We start from the raw sequence: 18489 nt of genomic DNA, 5'->3' as shown, positions 1-18489 counted from the left end.
GTGAGAACTCCAGTTCTAATGTTACAACATCTGTCTTTAACTAGGAGTTCAAATTCAAACTTGAGTCTTTTTAGTCAGAACAAATTGAGTTAAGATTCAAAGTTAATTTCCCAGAGTTTATTGGTTTACTGACAGATATATTGATGTTGCCCTGCTAAATATCAATATTGATTTACTGACCTAAAGGTTTTGTGCCTGACACAAACCTTCCAATGTTGGATTAATGGATGGCAAATAAGCTTAGAATGTAGAGAAACTGTATTTTGTTCTTTGGAATCCCTTGACTGTCATCTGGCCTCCTTGGTTTCCAGATGGAAACAATGGCAACCTCAGTCCCAACAAGTATCTTTACTGAGTGATTTCTCTAAAGGATACATAACAATTTGATTGTCTCTATATTTAATTTCATCTAAACCTACAAACTAGTATTATCCATAAAGCACTATTTTAAAATGTTTTTTTTTCTTTTGCATAAATCATCAATTAAATATACCTAGTTGATAGTACTTAGCAATCCCGATCCTGCAGTCCTTGAGCATGTCTCAGTCCAGGCTCTCGAGTAAGGTTGAAGGACTGAACTGAAGGATTTAGCTGCCAGTTTGTGCCTACTGGGGAAGGGGGGCAGATTGGTTGAAGAAACATTAAGACATGGATAACTATGTTCATACTGGAAGCTGAATCAGTCAAATGGAAATCTGACACTTCTGCTTCACTGATTAAGTGAGTGGTTCCAAATGAATTAATGGAAAATGACATCTTCAGGCAGTTGGAATAAAATAATGTAAAATTTTATTTGAAAGGTGACTGCGTATATTTTGTGGAATTCTGTGAAAAATGGTACCTTAGTGCTTCCAGTTGATGAGTCTTTCTCTTTTCTTCAGAAGAGACTTGGTGTTCTGACTCATTAGCAACACAAGTTTTAAACTGGATGTCAGATGGTGCACTATTAGGAAGAGGAATCCTCTCCTTCCTTTGCTTCTTCTCATGGATTTATTAACCAGGTTTCTTTATTTACAGAAATGTAACAATGGGTACATATTTCTCCTCAGCCGGAGCTGGGGCTTTCAACTACTAGACTCCTATTTAGCCTGGTTCTCTAAGTAAATCATGCTGCTTAATCTGTGTGTAATAGTAAAAAGGGTGTCACATAGTCCAACCTGCTTGCCTTCACAGAGCTGAAATGACTTACCCAGCAGAGGATCTGGCCCCTTGACTTCAGTGGGATTATTGTACTGTGATTTGGCTCATAATTTGGCACCACTGACAGACTTCTTAAGGAATATGCACTATATTTTCCCTTTGGTTTGAGGCTCTGCCTGAAGCATGTAGGCATGGGTATAAAATGGGAATTGTTATTTTCAGTATTGTTGCTTTAGCTTTGCAAACATGATCTACATTAATTTGCTACCACTTACATATGAAATGTAGAGTAGAAAATAGAGTTAATTCTACAATTGCCTGTCTTTTTTTCCTTAGTACCTTTTGTGTTTTATAGATTTTTCCCTCCAATTTATTTCCTTATCCACTTGAAGATTGCCTTTGGGAGTTGTGCACAGCTTACAAATATACAGCATCTATCCCAAAAGATGGTTTAAACTATCTCTTTGCAGCATAAGCCCTATTAAAGCCCTTATAATGTGTTTATGTGTCTTTTGTCCAGAGGTCTTAGTAAAAGCGAGATTCTCCCACCATTAAACATCATTGAGTGAAAAAACTGGCCCCATTGACATCAAAGGGAGTTTTATCGTTGATTTTAATGAGACCAGGATTTCACCCATTGTGTAGTACATTATGAGCAGTTCCGTTAGTTTCAGTGGGATGATATATTTGTTTTAATGGGACTAACAGAATCATAAGAGAATCTAGCCTCAAAGGAGTAGCAGGCAGTTTAAATTTGAACTAATATGACTTCTTATTTGAAAGATTAACTTGAATTTTGCTTTCATGATATTTTTTTAGTATCTTGAAGAAAAATAACAGTGAGATTCTGAAAATGTCAGGGCATTCAGTTTAATAACATTGTTTTTATTCACTTTTCGAACAAAACCTTTGTTGCAACTCTCCAAAAAGAATGCCCATAGATCTTTGTTCTTGGTTACCATGGTCTCGAATCCTTGATGAGAGGAACAAAGTAGCAAGTTTTTGCTTTTTTGGAATTTATTACACAAGTCCAACGCATATCATATGGATCAGGTGTGCGTGTATATGTGTATATTGTAACTGTATACATCCGGCAAGACTAATTTTGTTGTAAATTCTACAAAGTCAGAAGGCGGTGGTTTGGATGGATATGATTTTAGGTCACATCTACATTGCGAGGTAAAGGTGACATTTCCCTGGCTCGTGTACACATAGGTGCGCTAAAATGAGTATAAAATAGGGTAGCCGCGGTATCTTGGGGAGCTGCACCAGAGGCCCCGCTTAGCTCTGCCACATATAAACCCACCTGAAACCAGTGGGTGTGCACTCTGCATGGCTAAGCTGAGCCTCTGCTGTGGCTACCCATGCTCCTGAGGCTCCACTGCTCTTTATATTTGTGCTAGCTGAATGAGAGCTCGTACAAAAGTGTACACGAACAGAGGAATCCCACCTTTCGTTCGTAGCGTAGACATAGCCTTAATGGGGGCCAATACTGCAGTAGGTATGAATAGAATTGCTTACCCTTTGAGTGTCGGGCTCAACGGGTAGTGATCAATGGCTCCATGTCTAGTTGGCAGCCGGTATCAAGTGGAGTGCCCCAGGGGTCGGTCCTGGGGCCGGTTTTATTCAATATCTTCATAAATGATCTGGAGGATGGTGTGGATTGCACTCTCAGCAAATTTGCGGATGATACTAAACTGGGAGGAGTGGTAGATACGCTGGAGGGGAGGGATAGGATACAGAAGGACCTAGACCAATTGGAAGATTGGGCCAAAAGGAATCTGATGAGGTTCAATAAGGATAAGTGCAGGGTCCTGCACTTAGGACGGAAGAACCCAATGCACAGCTACAGACTAGGGACCGAATGGCTAGGCAGCAGTTCTGCAGAAAAGGACCTAGGGGTGACAGTGGACGAGAAGCTGGATATGAGTCAGCAGTGTGCCCTTGTTGCCAAGAAGGCCAATGGCATTTTGGGATGTATAAGTAGGGGCATAGCGAGCAGATCGAGGGACGTGATCGTTCCCCTCTATTCGACATTGGTGAGGCCTCATCTGGAGTACTGTGTCCAGTTTTGGGCCCCACACTTCAAGAAGGATGTGGATAAATTGGAGAGAGTCCAGCGAAGGGCAACAAAAATGATTAGGGGACTGGAACACATGAGTTATGAGGAGAGGCTGAGGGAGCTGGGATTGTTTAGCCTGCAGAAGAGAAGAATGAGGGGGGATTTGATAGCTGCTTTCAACTACCTGAAAGGGGGTTCCAAAGAGGATGGCTCTAGACTGTTCTCAATGGTAGCAGATGACAGAACGAGGAGTAATGGTCTCAAGTTGCAGTGGGGGAGGTTTAGATTGGATATTAGGAAAAACTTTTTCACTAAGAGGGTGGTGAAACACTGGAATGCGTTACCTAGGGAGGTGGTAGAATCTCCTTCCTTAGAGGTTTTTAAGGTCAGGCTTGACAAAGCCCTGGCTGGGATGATTTAACTGGGAATTGGTCCTGCTTTGAGCAGGGGGTTGGACTAGATGACCTTCTGGGGTCCCTTCCAACCCTGATATTCTATGATTCTATGATTCTATGATTCTATGTGTTCCAGTGGGCTCGTGCAGGGGCTGGAAAATAAGAGCCACCTTCTAGTCAACTGTGTCTGGCTATGTGATTTGAGAATCCTGTGATGACCCAAGAATTTAGATCAATGGTAAATTCTTTTTTCCAAATCCTTCTTTCCAAAGGTATGGAATTCAATTTTTTCAGTCTTTCAGATTCATTCTTACACTCATTCATGTGAAAGGGAAAAAAATGAAAGCTTATATTCCTACTACATTTTATAGTACAGTTATAAACATGACTGAAAAATTTCTAATGCAATATGAAGCTGATGTGCTACAAGAGTCTGAGATAAGACACTACAAATTTCATGCATTATGTAGTGTGTGAATATGATATGAATAAGTGACTAGCATACTGTATTAGGAATTGCCTTTCATACTTGTATCTTCAAAAATGTAAAAAAGATTATTCATTTTTGGTTTGATCTGAGCCTTGCAGCACTGTCCTGCTTGATTTTTGCAGTCTTTTAAAGTGCAGTTTGCTGACTTGTTTTACAAGTCATTAATGTGTATTACACATTACAAAACAAAATAACTGGTTATGGTTTTAATTGGTCCAGTTGACCACATGATTTAAGTTTGTTTTAACCCTTACAAAGATGAATTGGCCAAAGATCCAAATATATAAATGGACTACTTACAACATGTTTGAATATTTTCAGCATTCCTAATAATAACAATAACAATGTATGTGACCAATCACAGCTAATCAGCACAGCTCTGCTTTCAACTCCTGAGTGTCATATTCACAGTGAATTGGTAGTGATTCAGGCATCCATAAAGAAAACAAATAACCAAAAAGAACCTCACAAAATAATCTCAGTAATTTCAAGAAGCAAAACATGTGAAGAGGTTTCAATCTTCTTTTGGTTGTTTCATGACCAGAAAAATAGCCTATCATTGTTGAATAAATTATTCACAGTGAATTATTCATTCATTTCTGGTACAAATGCATGAGGAGGCTCTTAAGAAAACTACAGCACAGGTTCATTCTCTCCAGTTCTCCTGTGTCTGTGTGACTGGCATGGGTGAAGAGTGGGCTGTGGGTGGAGCCAGGAAAAGGCATCAGAATGCTGGGGAACCATGGGAAATACCCAGGATCCCAGCCAATCACAGAGGGGACTCTTCTGTGCTTCCTGCAGTACAATGGCAAAAGCAGCTGAATCCTGGCTGTGCTACTTTAGGATAGCAGCTGTCAGCTGCTGACTCAAAAACACTTTGAAGTTAACATCTTCCTAAATTAGTTCACAATCACCGCTGGTGCTGCTGTTTAGTCATTGACAGTTTCCTGTAGGCCTGGGTTTATCCTGATAGTGGATAAGGGAATGAGGGGAGAAAAAAAGAAACAAATCTAGCTTTTTCTAACCAAAGCATATATTCCGCAAAAAAACAACAAAAATTGCAGAAAGACTAAGAATTGTGGAATCCTCGGTTTACATGTGCTCATAACAGGACAACGTGTAAAAGCTGCTTTCCATAAAGTGTCCTTTTATATAAGATATGTTGAATTCAGCAGTAAATAAAATGAGTATTTTTCTTTGGTAAGTATGATTGGCAAATTGTGCATTTTCATGCGCAGAGAATGGGCTTCCTTTGGGGGCAAAGCCTGCAATCATTGCATTGGGCTTGTCTACATGGGAAGATTCTACTTGTATAAACTAAGATGTGAATTTATAGTTATACTGGTATAACTCTGCTTGTACACACTCTTAATCTGGTAGAAATGACTTTTCTTTCTTTCTTTTTTTTTTTTTTTTGGTTTAGCTTAAACCTCTTCCCAAGTAACATAAGAAACTGGAAAAAGTCACATTTATACTGCAATAAGAGGGTCCACGCAGGGACTTACACTGTTATAACTGCACTGGAAAAACTGGTTAAAAAAAAAACTTTGCCATATAGAGAAGGGCTTGGACAATTTTTCCGGAGTAAGGATTGAGTTAGAACAGTAGGGTTTGGCCTTATTTGTGTGCAGTAACTTTAAATCACAGTATCACAGCCTATTGAAAGACCATTTTTACTGTACCCAATGTCACCGGTCCACATCATGAATGAACAGCCTACAAATATCCAAGTTCTCAACTGAAACAGTTTTGAGTTATATGGGAACTCCACAAATGTCCCCTAAATCCACAAAAATTACAGCCCCCCCCCCCCCAATCTAAAACCAGTCAAACTGATTTAAACCAAATTCAGGTTTAAAAAAGGGCTGCCCAGCTGACATGTTATTTGCCATGTTTCACCCTGTAGCAAATTTTACAGCTGAGTTATAAGCCCCTGTAAAATGGAGTTTATATTGGAAACAATGACAAGACCATGAAGTACTGTTGTGGTGCTAGCTAGATTTGCTATTATCCCAGTGGGTCTAGTGTACAATATGATAAATTGTGACAGACCTCATGAAGTTGAAAACATGAAATTTCAGAAACTGACTTGGATAATAGGGAAGGCTCTAAGAAGAGAAACGAGTCTTTCATGCTTAAGTGTTTCAGATTACTACAAAATGCCAACCAAATTTCAGGTCCTTGGTCATGCTTATTAACGTTCTAATTTTAAACAAATAATGGTAAGTCACACTGGTAACAACTGCACAAGGTATCATCAGTGATATAATTTTTTTGGTCTTTTGATGGTGAGGGAACCAAGAATTGGTTAGTCTCTAAGGTGCCACAAGTACTCCTTTTCTTTTTGCGAATACAGACTAACACGGCTGTTACTCTGAAAAGAATAATTCAGTAGAATTAATCAGTTGTTTCTTTTGAGCAAAAGAATGTTTGCATTTTGTAATCTTTGTGAATAATTTTGTACAGTAGTATTTAATTGTACCTTTACATTGGTTGGCTCTTGCTGTATTACCTTACAGTGTATTTTTTTTCTGTTTTCTGAAATCCAATTTCTACTTCATAGCACAGGGATGAAATAAATCCTCATGACATAACTGCTTTATTTAGTCAAGTGCCATCCTATAACGTTCATTATTGCTAATAATGTTTCTTCACTTTTTTTTTTTATTGGCCATTCCTTGGTACATCTTGTTGTCATCCTTTATAGCCACCTATTCACAACATTGTGATGATCCCTGTTTACCACCTGGTAAAGACATTTGCCTGCAGTATTCTAAATATGTGTGTGTGTCTGTGTGTGTGGCCTACTTAACTACGATAACAAAGCATGGGCAATCGCTGACCGCCAGCAAGCAGTAACGCCACTTCTTTGCTAACAACTAAATCTAGCTGACTATAATGAATGAAGTTAATTACAGTAGCATCCGGTCAAAGCAGATTTGTCAGTTTAAGATATTGTCCCAATCAACAGATTCTCAGGAGGCTCTGATATGCTGGGAGATCTTCACTTTTGCTTCATGAATGGCTTCAAAAAAGAAGCTTTGTACAAATCATTAGCTGATAACTTTAAAATATTATGCAAAAACATGTGTGTATTGGTCCCTCCATATCAGGATTTTCCATTGTCTGACTCACTGTGTCAGGCAATAAATAGAAGTTAATTAGTGGTTTCTGGCACAAGCCTCCTGGCTGGGGCAGACAGTAATCACAGTGTGGGCTCTGACCTTCTGGGCGGGGCACAGCAATAAGCAATCTTTGGGCTCAAGCTTCCTGGCTAAGGCAGGCAGTAAACACAGTCAGTGGCTCTAACCCTGTGGGCAGGGCAGAGCAATAAGCAATTAAGCAGTCTGTAGCCTAGCCTCCTGGCTAAGGCAGACAGCACACACCGTTTATGGGCTTGCGGCCTGCTGGAAGCGGGCAAGCCACAAACAAGGCACAGGCCTTTCACCCTAGGGTAAATAGGCTGCCATCTGAGGGTTGGGGTTGGCAGTAGGGGGACCTGGACCCACCCTACTTCACTGGGTCCCAGCCCAGGGCCCTAACAGTGCCAGGGGATCCTGCCTGTGGGTCAGTGAGGATCCTGCCAAAACACACTGACTTGTAAGGTGATAGCACAGCCTGACTAATGTCTGGTTCCGCTGGGCTATTTGATATTCCAGTCCATTGGTGTGGCTCTGTGGTCTGCAGGTTCTCAGTCTCCTCAGGGTAAGTGGTAGACAGCAGTTCCTCTCCCTCTCAGACTCCTGCAGGGTCAGGGCATGCACAGCTCAGGGTCTGACCCAGAGTTCTGCAGTGGGCTAGATATATGTGCCTCCTTTGCTAGCTCCAGCCCAACTGAGCTGAAGGGCCTGCCTCTTATACTTCCTGTCCCACCCCTCTACTTTTGGTGCAGGGGAGGAGGTCAGCTTGGCTCCACCCACCAAGAAGAGTGTAATGGTCCCTCTGTCTCAGGCTCGCAGAGAGGCCACTCTGCTTCACTACAATGTGACTAATACATGACATGACATTTAAGCAAACTTTGTATAATCAGAACCTGACCCACTCCAAGTGAACTCAATAGACGTCTAAGTCCCCTCGAGTCATTTAACTATTTTTGTAGAGTCAAGGCTAAACATATATGTATAGTTGTGCCAGTGTGAGCCAAGTCTGTGATAGTTGAAGTTGCATAGCACTTTGTAGAATTATTTTTAGTCTATTTTCAATTTCTGGCAAGTATCCCAATTAAGCAGACATACTATTTAGTTGGGAAATTAAGTGTATTTTACTGTAATAGAACTGTTTTTTTGCTTGCAATTCATTTTGGATGAAAATGCCTCTTTCTACATTCAACTGAGGTTTTTGCTATATCCTTGAGCTGAACCTCTTTATAATTACTGGGCAATGGTGGGAGGAAAGGCAAATAATGTAACCAGAGAAGGTTTTATATTGTAGACTGTTAATTTCATATTTACATTTTCAATATCTATAAATTGGCATGTAAGGGAAATGGAGGGTCTGAGTTTTCTCTCCCAGCAGCTTTATATCAGTGTAAATCATTGATACATACCAGAGTTTATCCTGACTCACACTTGAGTAAGTGCGAAGAAAATCAGGGCCCTAGAATACCAAAGTGATCCATAAGGAATCCTGAGTTGAATGGATTCTGGTGTTAGTGTTGGGAAACAAGGTGTATGTCTCATCTGCTATATTAAGAGTTTTTTTGATATAATTTCTTTCTGGTCTTCAGAAGCAATAGAAGTATGCAGTAGCAGCTGAAGTTAAAGTTCATTTCAAAGACAACTAGCAGTCTGGAGACCCTTAGGCAATATGCAAACTCTGAAGTCAAATTACAGTACTTTCTGACATGTACATATGTTTTACTCAAACTAGGATATGTTTTATGAGCATTTAAACTAGTGTGAGGCTTTTATATATTATCAAACATGACAGAAAATCTTAGTTTTCACATCCTGTACCTTGTCATTATCAATGAATTAGATATCTCATAAATCAATCAATCTGTACACCAGATAATTACCTTTATTTGTACAGTGATTTCAAATTACATTCAGTATATTGTTGCCATCACATGTAATTGAATTAAAAACACAACTGGTAAACAAATCCATTAAATAGGTTAAAATATGATTGGTACAACTACTTGATAGCAAAAGGACTGATGACAGACCTTGTTATTAGCATTGTTATTAGAACTAGACAAACAACTGAAGTAGGAAGTAGTTTAGCAACCTGCACAGACAAGTCAATTAGTACCTTTTGTGTGCTTTACAGCAATAAATAGTAACACCAACCATAAAATTTAAACAAATATGCTCAAATCATTACTGCAAATCATATCATACACTTCATTCATATACTGAAAAATCACTGTTACAGAACTTAGTATCAGTTCAGATAAGAAATAAGGTTTTATCTATTCTCAAAAGCTTGTCTAAAATTTTTGACACAGTTGAAATTACTTCAACACTTTCAGGTACAGCATTTTATGACCAAAGGGTATATAGAAAAGATATTGAGGGACATGTAAAAATCCAGTGTCGGGTTGATTTCAGAAAGCAAAAGATTTTTCATCAACTTCAAAGTATCATCATGGAAGTTTCATCATATAGTTCAGGCAAGAGCTACTAATTACCTTAAAAGACACAAGCACAATTTTCAAATCAATGAGAGCAGAAATTGTAAGCCAAAGAGAATTCAGAGTTAGGTAAATCTGTTGATTCCTATGAGTAAAAGCGATAATTCTTATTCTTGCATTTTGGACCAAACTGAAATTCCAGCAACACTGATGCTGGAACTCTACAAACAAAGAATGATAGTAATCCAGTTTGGATGCAATAAGCATGAAAACCAGTTTCCAAATCTATGGGGGGCTCAGCAGGATTTAATCCTGCAACACTTCTTAGAGGATAAAATAAGCTATTTTAATCACATTTTAAATGTGTTTATCAAAGAAAATCCAAGCAAATTCCCAAATTTCTTGTAGATATATAAAACGGGTATCAAAGACCCTCCTAGAGAATTCAGTTGGGTTTTGGTTAGATAAGGTTTTACTGCTAAGTAATGTATAAAATCTTCCCATTTGACTGGGATTTAGCTTCAGTCACCTGGAAGTCATCCAGCTTTAAACATCTGCAAAACAATTTTGCAAGTGATAAACTGCTTCATTAGGGTCAGTATGAGAGAAGATAGGTGAAATGAGCTATTATTCTCATAGCAATGGAGATGTAGGTACCAGTAGTACTACGCTTTCAATGAATTGAAAGACAGCCTTTATACAGTAGCAAACAATAAATGGACAAATGCTGTGGTTTGCTTCTATTTGAGGTCCCAATCTTACAGTCACTAAGGTATGAGAGTAATTTACTCATGTGAATAGTCATATTGAGCTCTGATTACTCATATGTGTAAAGTTACTCAGAGGTGTAAGTGTTGCAGGATCAGGACCTAACAGGACAAGGACTAAAAGAGAATTTAATGTAAAACAAAAGTCACCAAGGTATGTGTGTGTGTGTGTGTGTGTGTGTTTTTCTTATTAAAAACAGCAGCAGATATCAATAAAAACAAGCCTCTACACATTTAATTGTATGTGCTTTTCAGACAAAGTTCAGCTACAGTACAGGGTTTGTTTTCCCCTCAACAAAACAGTTGGAAAACAGTTGTTCCAGTATTAAATTGTCTTAGAGAAAAATGTTAGGTTTTTTTTTTGGCTCAGTTTGTAAAGTGTTCATCAGCTCAACAAAATGCCAAATTTCAAAGCATGCCTCTCCCTCAGCAACCTTCCAATCCTGTAAAGACACCATGCAGATTAAATTCAAGGCACTCACACTGGCTATTCTCAGTACTCAAATTATGGTAAGTCTAGCAACTGACCTGAATCTAGAGGATGACACCTTCAAATTCACTCTGCCACCCACTCAGCTATTAAATTGGCTTCCTTTAGGGGATAAGAGAGGCCCATGATTTGGTCCCTATCTGAGATAACCAAGAGTGTGACCATGTGAAATAGAATGGAGAAATGTTCAAGCTGCCTAATGATATTGGCCAGGTTTTTTTAAAAAAACCGGATGCCTGAAGTTAAGCTTCTGAAGTCCTACTTAGCCATTTAAATAAGTGGTCCAATTTTTCAAAAGTGCTGAGCACCTAGCAGCTCCCACTGAGGTCACTGGACATTCTGTATTATGTAGTGTGCTGTGTAGCACAGGTTTAAAGCATGAGTATATTCTGTGTGTGGCCAAAGAGAGAAAAGTTCCCAAGTGATATGCAGGGGGTAGTTATTCCAGTTTGAGTGTACTTGGTTTCAGATGTATTCTAATAAACTATCAACATATTCTCTCTTGCTAGACCAAAAAAAGACAGAATGGTCTAAATAATATCAAAATAACAAGCTTAAGCTGTTTTGCGAGCTTGCATTTTGTCAGTCATGCTCAGGAATGCAAGGAACACACTAATCCACTGAAAACAGACATAATTCTTTGCATGTTCTTGAGGCAAACAGCATCTCCCTCTCTGTTTAATTCACCCTGGATTGCTCTTCCTTTCCTTATTTCATATGTATTTTATTCTAATAGGAAAACACCAGCCTGATATTGGCAAAGTTCTGGGGAAAGCTGAGAGCAAGGATTTGATCAGTAATTTCTTTATACTTCATGAATATCTGGCATGGGATTTTAAGTACATTAAGATGCATAATTACCGCTAAAAAAACTGTTTTTTTAAATGAAAGAGAGCATAACAAAAGGTGTATAGGAGGCTAGTTGGCACAATTGTGTCAAAAGCATCACACTGCAAGGGATATTAGCGAAACTTGCAGTGGTTCCCCCCGCCAGCCCAATTTCAGATTTTTACAAATGTCACCAAAGGAACATCTTTGCAAACCCAAATAGATTTTTTTTTTTTGCACACCTTAATGTAAGGAGGATTTGCAACATGTGCCTCATAGTGGAGATGAGAATGGGGAATTTTGCCTTTGGTCTCTTAAAATTTTTAGTCCATTTTCACAGCATTATACAAAGGTTTTCTATAAAAATGTGCTTAATTAAAAACCAGGACCTGATTCTCAGGTATGCAGTAACCTCTTTACACCACTCTGGCGGTGTAAATTGTTTACTCACTTGAAGTATCTTGTATACTGCCAGACTGGTACAAAAGTAAGTCTCAGTGTAAATGACAATAAGCCCCCAGAAGTTTAATTACATTTCAGAGGCTACTTTATTTGGAGGCAAGTTGGTGTTTATTTTTTGATTGTCTAGTAAAAGTGTTAAACTATTGAGAGGGATGTTTGTGATGATTCATTTGAAAAATCTCTGGACTTGGCGGATGGGGCAGATGCAAGAAATTTTTGTGAGTAAAGTAAATACTTTGTGGTTCTTTATACCGCTAAAATTCGCTCTTAAATCTTTTGTATTGGCCCAGGGTATAAAACAGTACTGGGCAAAAAGTGAAAAAACGTTGCACATTTCTGTGCAATACCATGTCAATGTGACATGTTGAATTTATAGTATGATATGAGCGATATAATGTAACTTAGATATATCTCCAAATATACTTAATCTAACTACTGCTCAAAGTCAAAAGCTTTTTTTACACATTGTTCACAGACAAACTTAAAATTATAGAAAGCTGTCCTGGTCTTCTATGTGGTATAGTGTGTTTTTAGATTAATTCATTGGTAATAAGATAAATATAATAAGGGGGGAAAGCTGTCTTATTTATGCATCAAATAATTATTTTCCTCGTACATTTTATTTGTAGCACTTATAGATCATTGTTCAGATTGTTGCCAGCAATGAGGTTGCTTAAAGCCTGCACTTTGCCTACCTTTGTAACTGAAATTTTCATGTAAGTCTGCTTCTGATTGTGTTTTGCCAGCACAAACCTTACCAGCAAACTCTGCAGTTAGAAACGGTGGTAAACAGAGTTGTATTAAATTTAATTTGACTTATGAAAATACTTACATGATAACATTATAATTCTGTTAGAAAAACAGGTGGTGGTAACCAAGGCTATGGTGCCTAGTCTTTTTACAATAGGAGTCAATTGCAATACTTCTGTTGAACTCAATAGGAGCCGGATCGTATTATACAAATCCATTTAAATGGCATAACAATCCTGTTCATGATTTAACTTTGACTGTCTTAGGTAAAATATATTAAATAGTCTCCACTAGTGCCAGGCAGATAAGGGGAACCTTTCAGTCTATCAGTTAATTTGCAATAAAGAGGACAATAGCTTGGACCGGATTTCTGTCCATATTAATTGGACTGTGGCTACACTCCTAATGGAAAAGTATGTTTTAGCATAAAACACTTCTTTCTTTCTCTTTCTTAAACAATACTTTGATATAGATCTTAGGATAATTCAGGTTTGCTGGAGAGACTAAGAAGGTGAAATGATTTGTAAGAAGCTGAAAAGTTCTCCTGAAATAGACCAAAAGGACAATTGTGGGTAAAGAAAAAGAAAGCCAGTGAAAGCTTAATTGGATGAACATTTAAAAATATTCTTATTATCCATGTGTGATTCCCTGCACACTAGTGCATATGGCAAGGGGAAGTACTTTACATCTTCATAAAGTGACATTAAGAGTGTGTGTGCATGTATGTATGTATGTGCCAGAAGCATTTGGGGCTTTCACTCTCCTCTTTATTGTAATCTCCATTTTTCATCCCAGTTATGTACATCCTTTCTTCCTTGAGTCCTCTCTGTGTACTCCACAAGAACGATGCAACCAGCCTGCACTGCCACCAAGCCGCAGCAAGTTCCTGGGCCAGTAGTGCAGGATCCTTGTGGTGATATATGGAGGAAGAAGTGGAGACAGATGGAGCATTGAGTCAGGCAGAGTAGCAGGTGGAAGCACAGCACACAACTGATTGCTGTTGATTGGCAGACTGTGAATTAGTGCTGAATTTCCACACTGTAGAGGCAGGTTATGGACTTGGGAATGAGAAGGAGACAAAGATCTTGTATGGTATGGAGGGGATGTCTATGTCGGAGTGAGGCATTGGAAGAGAGTCTGAGGGGAAAACATTTGGTAGATCCAGGTCTAAATTTAATCTAATCCACACAAGCACAAGAAGGGGGTGTGAAAGTTGAGTTATCCTCCTGGCCACTCTGATAATTGAAAGTATTGCTCTGAAAGTGTTCAGAACATAATTCTTCAGAGGAAAGAGAGCTGTGCTTTAAGCTCTTGAGCAATACAAAATTAACATTCACAACCTTTGTTTTTGGTGAAGAAATTGGCATAATTAGCACTGTATTTGAAGAATAAAGCAGAATCACTTTAACCCGCAGAAAAATATCTTTTCAAATGTTTTCTGTTTTAACTTATGTACTCAGGAAGCTCTGTTAACAAGCTCAGCAAGGAGCCACTGAGAATCATACATCAGACCGTAGAAGAATCCACTGATTGGCTTTATGGTTTTATTTCTTTACTGTCTGACATCGTATCAACTGATGATGATGACAGTGATGAAGGTATTTGTGATATACAGACTTGTGTAACTGTGCTAACTCATGTTTTACCTGCATTATGTTGACTTACTTAATTTTTAACCTCACAGTCAAAGAAGTCAGGGAAAGCAAATAGAAGTGAACACCTTTGCTAATAAGGAATCAGCTGGCTACTAGGGTTAGAAAACTGATGTCTTTTGTTAGCTTTCATCTCTCATTTCATAGGCAATTACAGAAAATATGTCAGATTTAAATGTTACTAGCGGTGTTTCCAAGTAAAGAGGACTAATTTAGGCCGAGATGATATTTCAAAGAATGGCAGCAGCTCTTCTACATTGTTTCTCTCTACTCTATAAGAATGGAAGGATCTAGAAAATGAAAGAATTAAACGTACAGTCAAAACTTGAGAAATCTACGACGACACATTTTTATTTGATATTTGAACAGTGGGGGATAGTATTGGTGGACAAAACACTGTAACTGGACTGAAGGGAAGTTTGGATAACAAACATCAATAATTTAACAGTATGGTCTTGGAAATGCTACTAATATGCATCATCTCATGGAGCAGTCAGATACCTTAAACCAAACACCCAACAGTTAGTCTATTTTTATAGTTTTTGAAAGAACCATCTTTTTGTAAACAGATAATCAGTTCAGTAGCATGTGGTATGGTAACAGATGCACAAGTACTTCATATTATGTTTATCATCCTGTACGCATATATGCAGTTAGGCATGATGCTCATAACAGTGTCATACCATATTCCTATTGCTTTGTGTAGCATTCCATCATAACAAAGACGATTAAAACCCAACAGGAACTTAAACTGAATCATTCACCTACTGTATTCATAAACTAGAAGTATCACCTAATTTCTGCCACTGCAAGATGTCTGCATGGGCTTTCATATTAGTATTGTGTACAAATACTAACAGATATGCTATTATATGTAGCTTTATGACTTGGGGACCCTATTCTGAGATGTGATTTACAGCCACCATAAGGTCAGTTCTTTGTGTTGTTGAGCAATAAAAAGGGTGCAATGTTGTTTCTTTGTCAATTTTTTTGAAATTGTGCTGGTGGTCAAAACCATGCAATGAGAAACATTTTTGAGTATGAGAGTGGATTGCGTCAGAGTGGACACACCTACCTGAGGATTTGAAAGGATCATAAAATGAGCTAGCCTATACCAATTCCTATATAAAAAGTTAAATCATTTAAATTGCAAGGTTCTGAATGTCTTCTGAGAGGACCTCGGCAACCCTAACTCCATTGACAGTACTCAGGGTGGAGAACAGTCAGCACCTCCCAAGAATCACAGGAGGGACTCAGCATCTCTCAGTATTAGGCCCTAAGAGTCTGGTGTATGGGTCTGCTTCTTTGCAATGCTTAAAGCCACGTCACAAGTGGAGCCACAGCATTAGACTTTGGCAACAGACTGTTCCTGCTCCCACTGAAGTCAATGGGACTTTTGCCACTGACATCATCCAAAGCATTATTAGGTTTCTTTTGTTCTGAACTTCGCAAGAAGTGTCATTTGGAATGTTTTCTTTGTGGTCAATGAAAATGGAATTCCTGTGCCCATTTTTAAAATATGGATTCAGGTTTATAACTAAACAAATTCCACTCCCATGTCAGTATCCGGCCACATGTTTAACTATAAGTTCTAGAACTTTTTCTGGTGTCTACAATACATTTAACGTATCCATCCTTCTTCTTAGAAAGCCCACATAGAAGCAGAAGTGTGGGTGTAAATCTAAAATCTCAGAATAGAGTTCTTGTTACTCCACATGTTCAGTATAAAGTTTGAATGCATTTAAAAATGAAAATAAACTAGCATGGAAAAAATTAGTGGCATTGCTACCCGTTATATCTGACTGTTGTGTTTTTTCCATCTAGGTGAAGTGGAACCTCCATTGAAGAAAAAAGGTTGGTTTTCATTGTTATAAATAACACACGCTTTGATGTGTTAAATGTTATTAGGTACTTTTATTATTAAATTTATTAAATTAGTACAAACTTACTGTCTCTGTACCACTGGTTCTGTCACTAATTGCTTGTTATTCTACTAACTGTATATGCTGTATGGAAATTGAAATTGTTAGGAATGTCAAATTACAATACGGTTTGAAGTATTGTTTGTTGCTGTGCAGCGTGTTTAGGAGAAGTCTTAATTGTTTCATCATGCTGTGCATCTAAAAATGCTCATAAAAACCCAACAGCACTACTACAGTGTTATTTTAAATGTATTCTCTGCCTATTGACTTGTATTAATGTTCATTTGTGTTGCATACATGCCTGGAAAGAACAGACACCTGTTAGGAAGCAGTAGGGAATATAAAAGTATTCACCTCTTGGCCAGGTTTATAGTAAAAGCTGAAGTAAGGGCTGTCTGTATACTTCTGAAAATAACTTGTATAGTTACCATTGGAGTTTGGTAGAAAACAAAGAGGAAGCAAGTAGAACTGTGATACAAATCTTTCTAAATATTGCCATGTAGAAACACAAAACTTAAGTTCAGCTTCTGTTAACTCAAAAGGAAAATCTGTTGGAAGACCCAGGATATTGTTAATAGGATATAGAGCCCCTCATTTCTAGTTTACTGTTCAGACTGAGCACAGTTTTGTAATAATAACACAAATCGTTACCACCTGTTGATGTTTCAGTGATCTACATGATAAGAGTTTAATATCTATCAAATTTCCAATAGAAAAAATGTCCGTATCACAGACACTATCACTGCCACACTAAGGGTGCAATCCAGCTTTCTCTGCATTACCTGGAGTTGTATTAAGTCCTTAGCACCTTTTTTGGCAGTCTCAGCAGAGAGGTAAAGAACTGAATGGGCATGGAGAACAGGATCATCTACTCATCCTTATGAGCGATCCCTTCCTGTCAAAATTATGGCAAACTGGTAGGCAGTATGGGAAAGCTTGCTCTCCTGTTACCTGTGATTTAGGGGTGGGATTTTTTCAGCGTTGGACTAACTCAGTTCCCAATGAAACCATTGGGAATTATTCCATTGACTTCAGTTGAAGCAGTTAGGCCACTGATGCACAGCATTACTTATCCTTCAACTGATATGACTATCGCGCTACCACCAACGCCTTTGATGAAAAACAGCTGATTGAAGCTGAACCCCAGCAAGGCAGAGGTAATGCTTGTGGGTGCAGAAAAGCATTGTGAAGCATTTGCACCCCATCATGCAGTCCTCTTCGGCTGAAGGGGACATATTCACAATTAGTTAATTCAGTCCATAGTTTAGGAGTGCTCCTGGATTGCTCACTGACACTAAGCTTTCAGCTAGCAGCATCCACAAACAATATTTTCTACCATCTCCAGCTCGCTAGGAGACTTTGTCCCAGGTGGATGTTGACCTGGACTTTGTTATGTACCCCTTTGTCACTTCCCGTGTGGACTACAGCAATATAATATACCTGGGACCAAAGCCATAAGCCCTTAAACTCCAACCAGTGCAGAATGCTGTGGCATGTCTCCTCAGCAACATAGTCTACCAAGAATACATCGTACCTGTCTCTGCTGTCTACACTGGCTTCTCATCTGGAATATGGAGTCAAACGTTAAAGGTTTCGATCCTTATCTTCAACGTGCTCAATGACCTGGGCCCAGCATTTCTGAAAGATTTGCCAGAAGCTCTGGGATGAAGACAAAGGCAGACAATTCTGCTCCTTGGGCATTATGGAACTTTGTATCATAGCTATAAAGCTCATCTGAACAGGAGACAAAACATTCTTGGGGGCTGGTCTGAGACTATGGAATGAACTCCCCCAAGAACTAAAGACCATCAGAAACCTACTCGCCATCTGCTGCAAGTGCAAGATGTGCTTCTTTGACCTGCTTTCTCTAACATAAACACATAATAGCATGTACTTTTAGAAACAAAATCCCCAAACTCTACCAAAATAAAACATCAGCACACACATGTCCCCCCT

At 38.6% G+C, this 18489-nt stretch overlaps 1 protein-coding gene across 1 annotated transcript in view; it reads left to right on the top strand.

Annotated features, from left to right (window-relative positions):
* Window positions 1-18489, top strand: part of TRDN (triadin) — a 115725-nt gene that overhangs the window by 48816 nt on the left and 48420 nt on the right. The window contains exons 3-4 of the mRNA XM_073337201.1: window positions 14420-14578; window positions 16436-16465. Coding sequence (XP_073193302.1) covers window positions 14420-14578; window positions 16436-16465 — 189 coding nt within the window. The remainder of the gene's footprint in view (window positions 1-14419; window positions 14579-16435; window positions 16466-18489) is intronic.

The sequence above is a fragment of the Lepidochelys kempii genome, chromosome 3 (assembly GCF_965140265.1).
Source record: "Lepidochelys kempii isolate rLepKem1 chromosome 3, rLepKem1.hap2, whole genome shotgun sequence".
Taxonomy (NCBI): domain Eukaryota; kingdom Metazoa; phylum Chordata; order Testudines; family Cheloniidae; genus Lepidochelys; species Lepidochelys kempii.
Note: the sequence above shows the minus strand (reverse complement) of the source record. Positions and strands in the feature narration are given on the sequence as shown.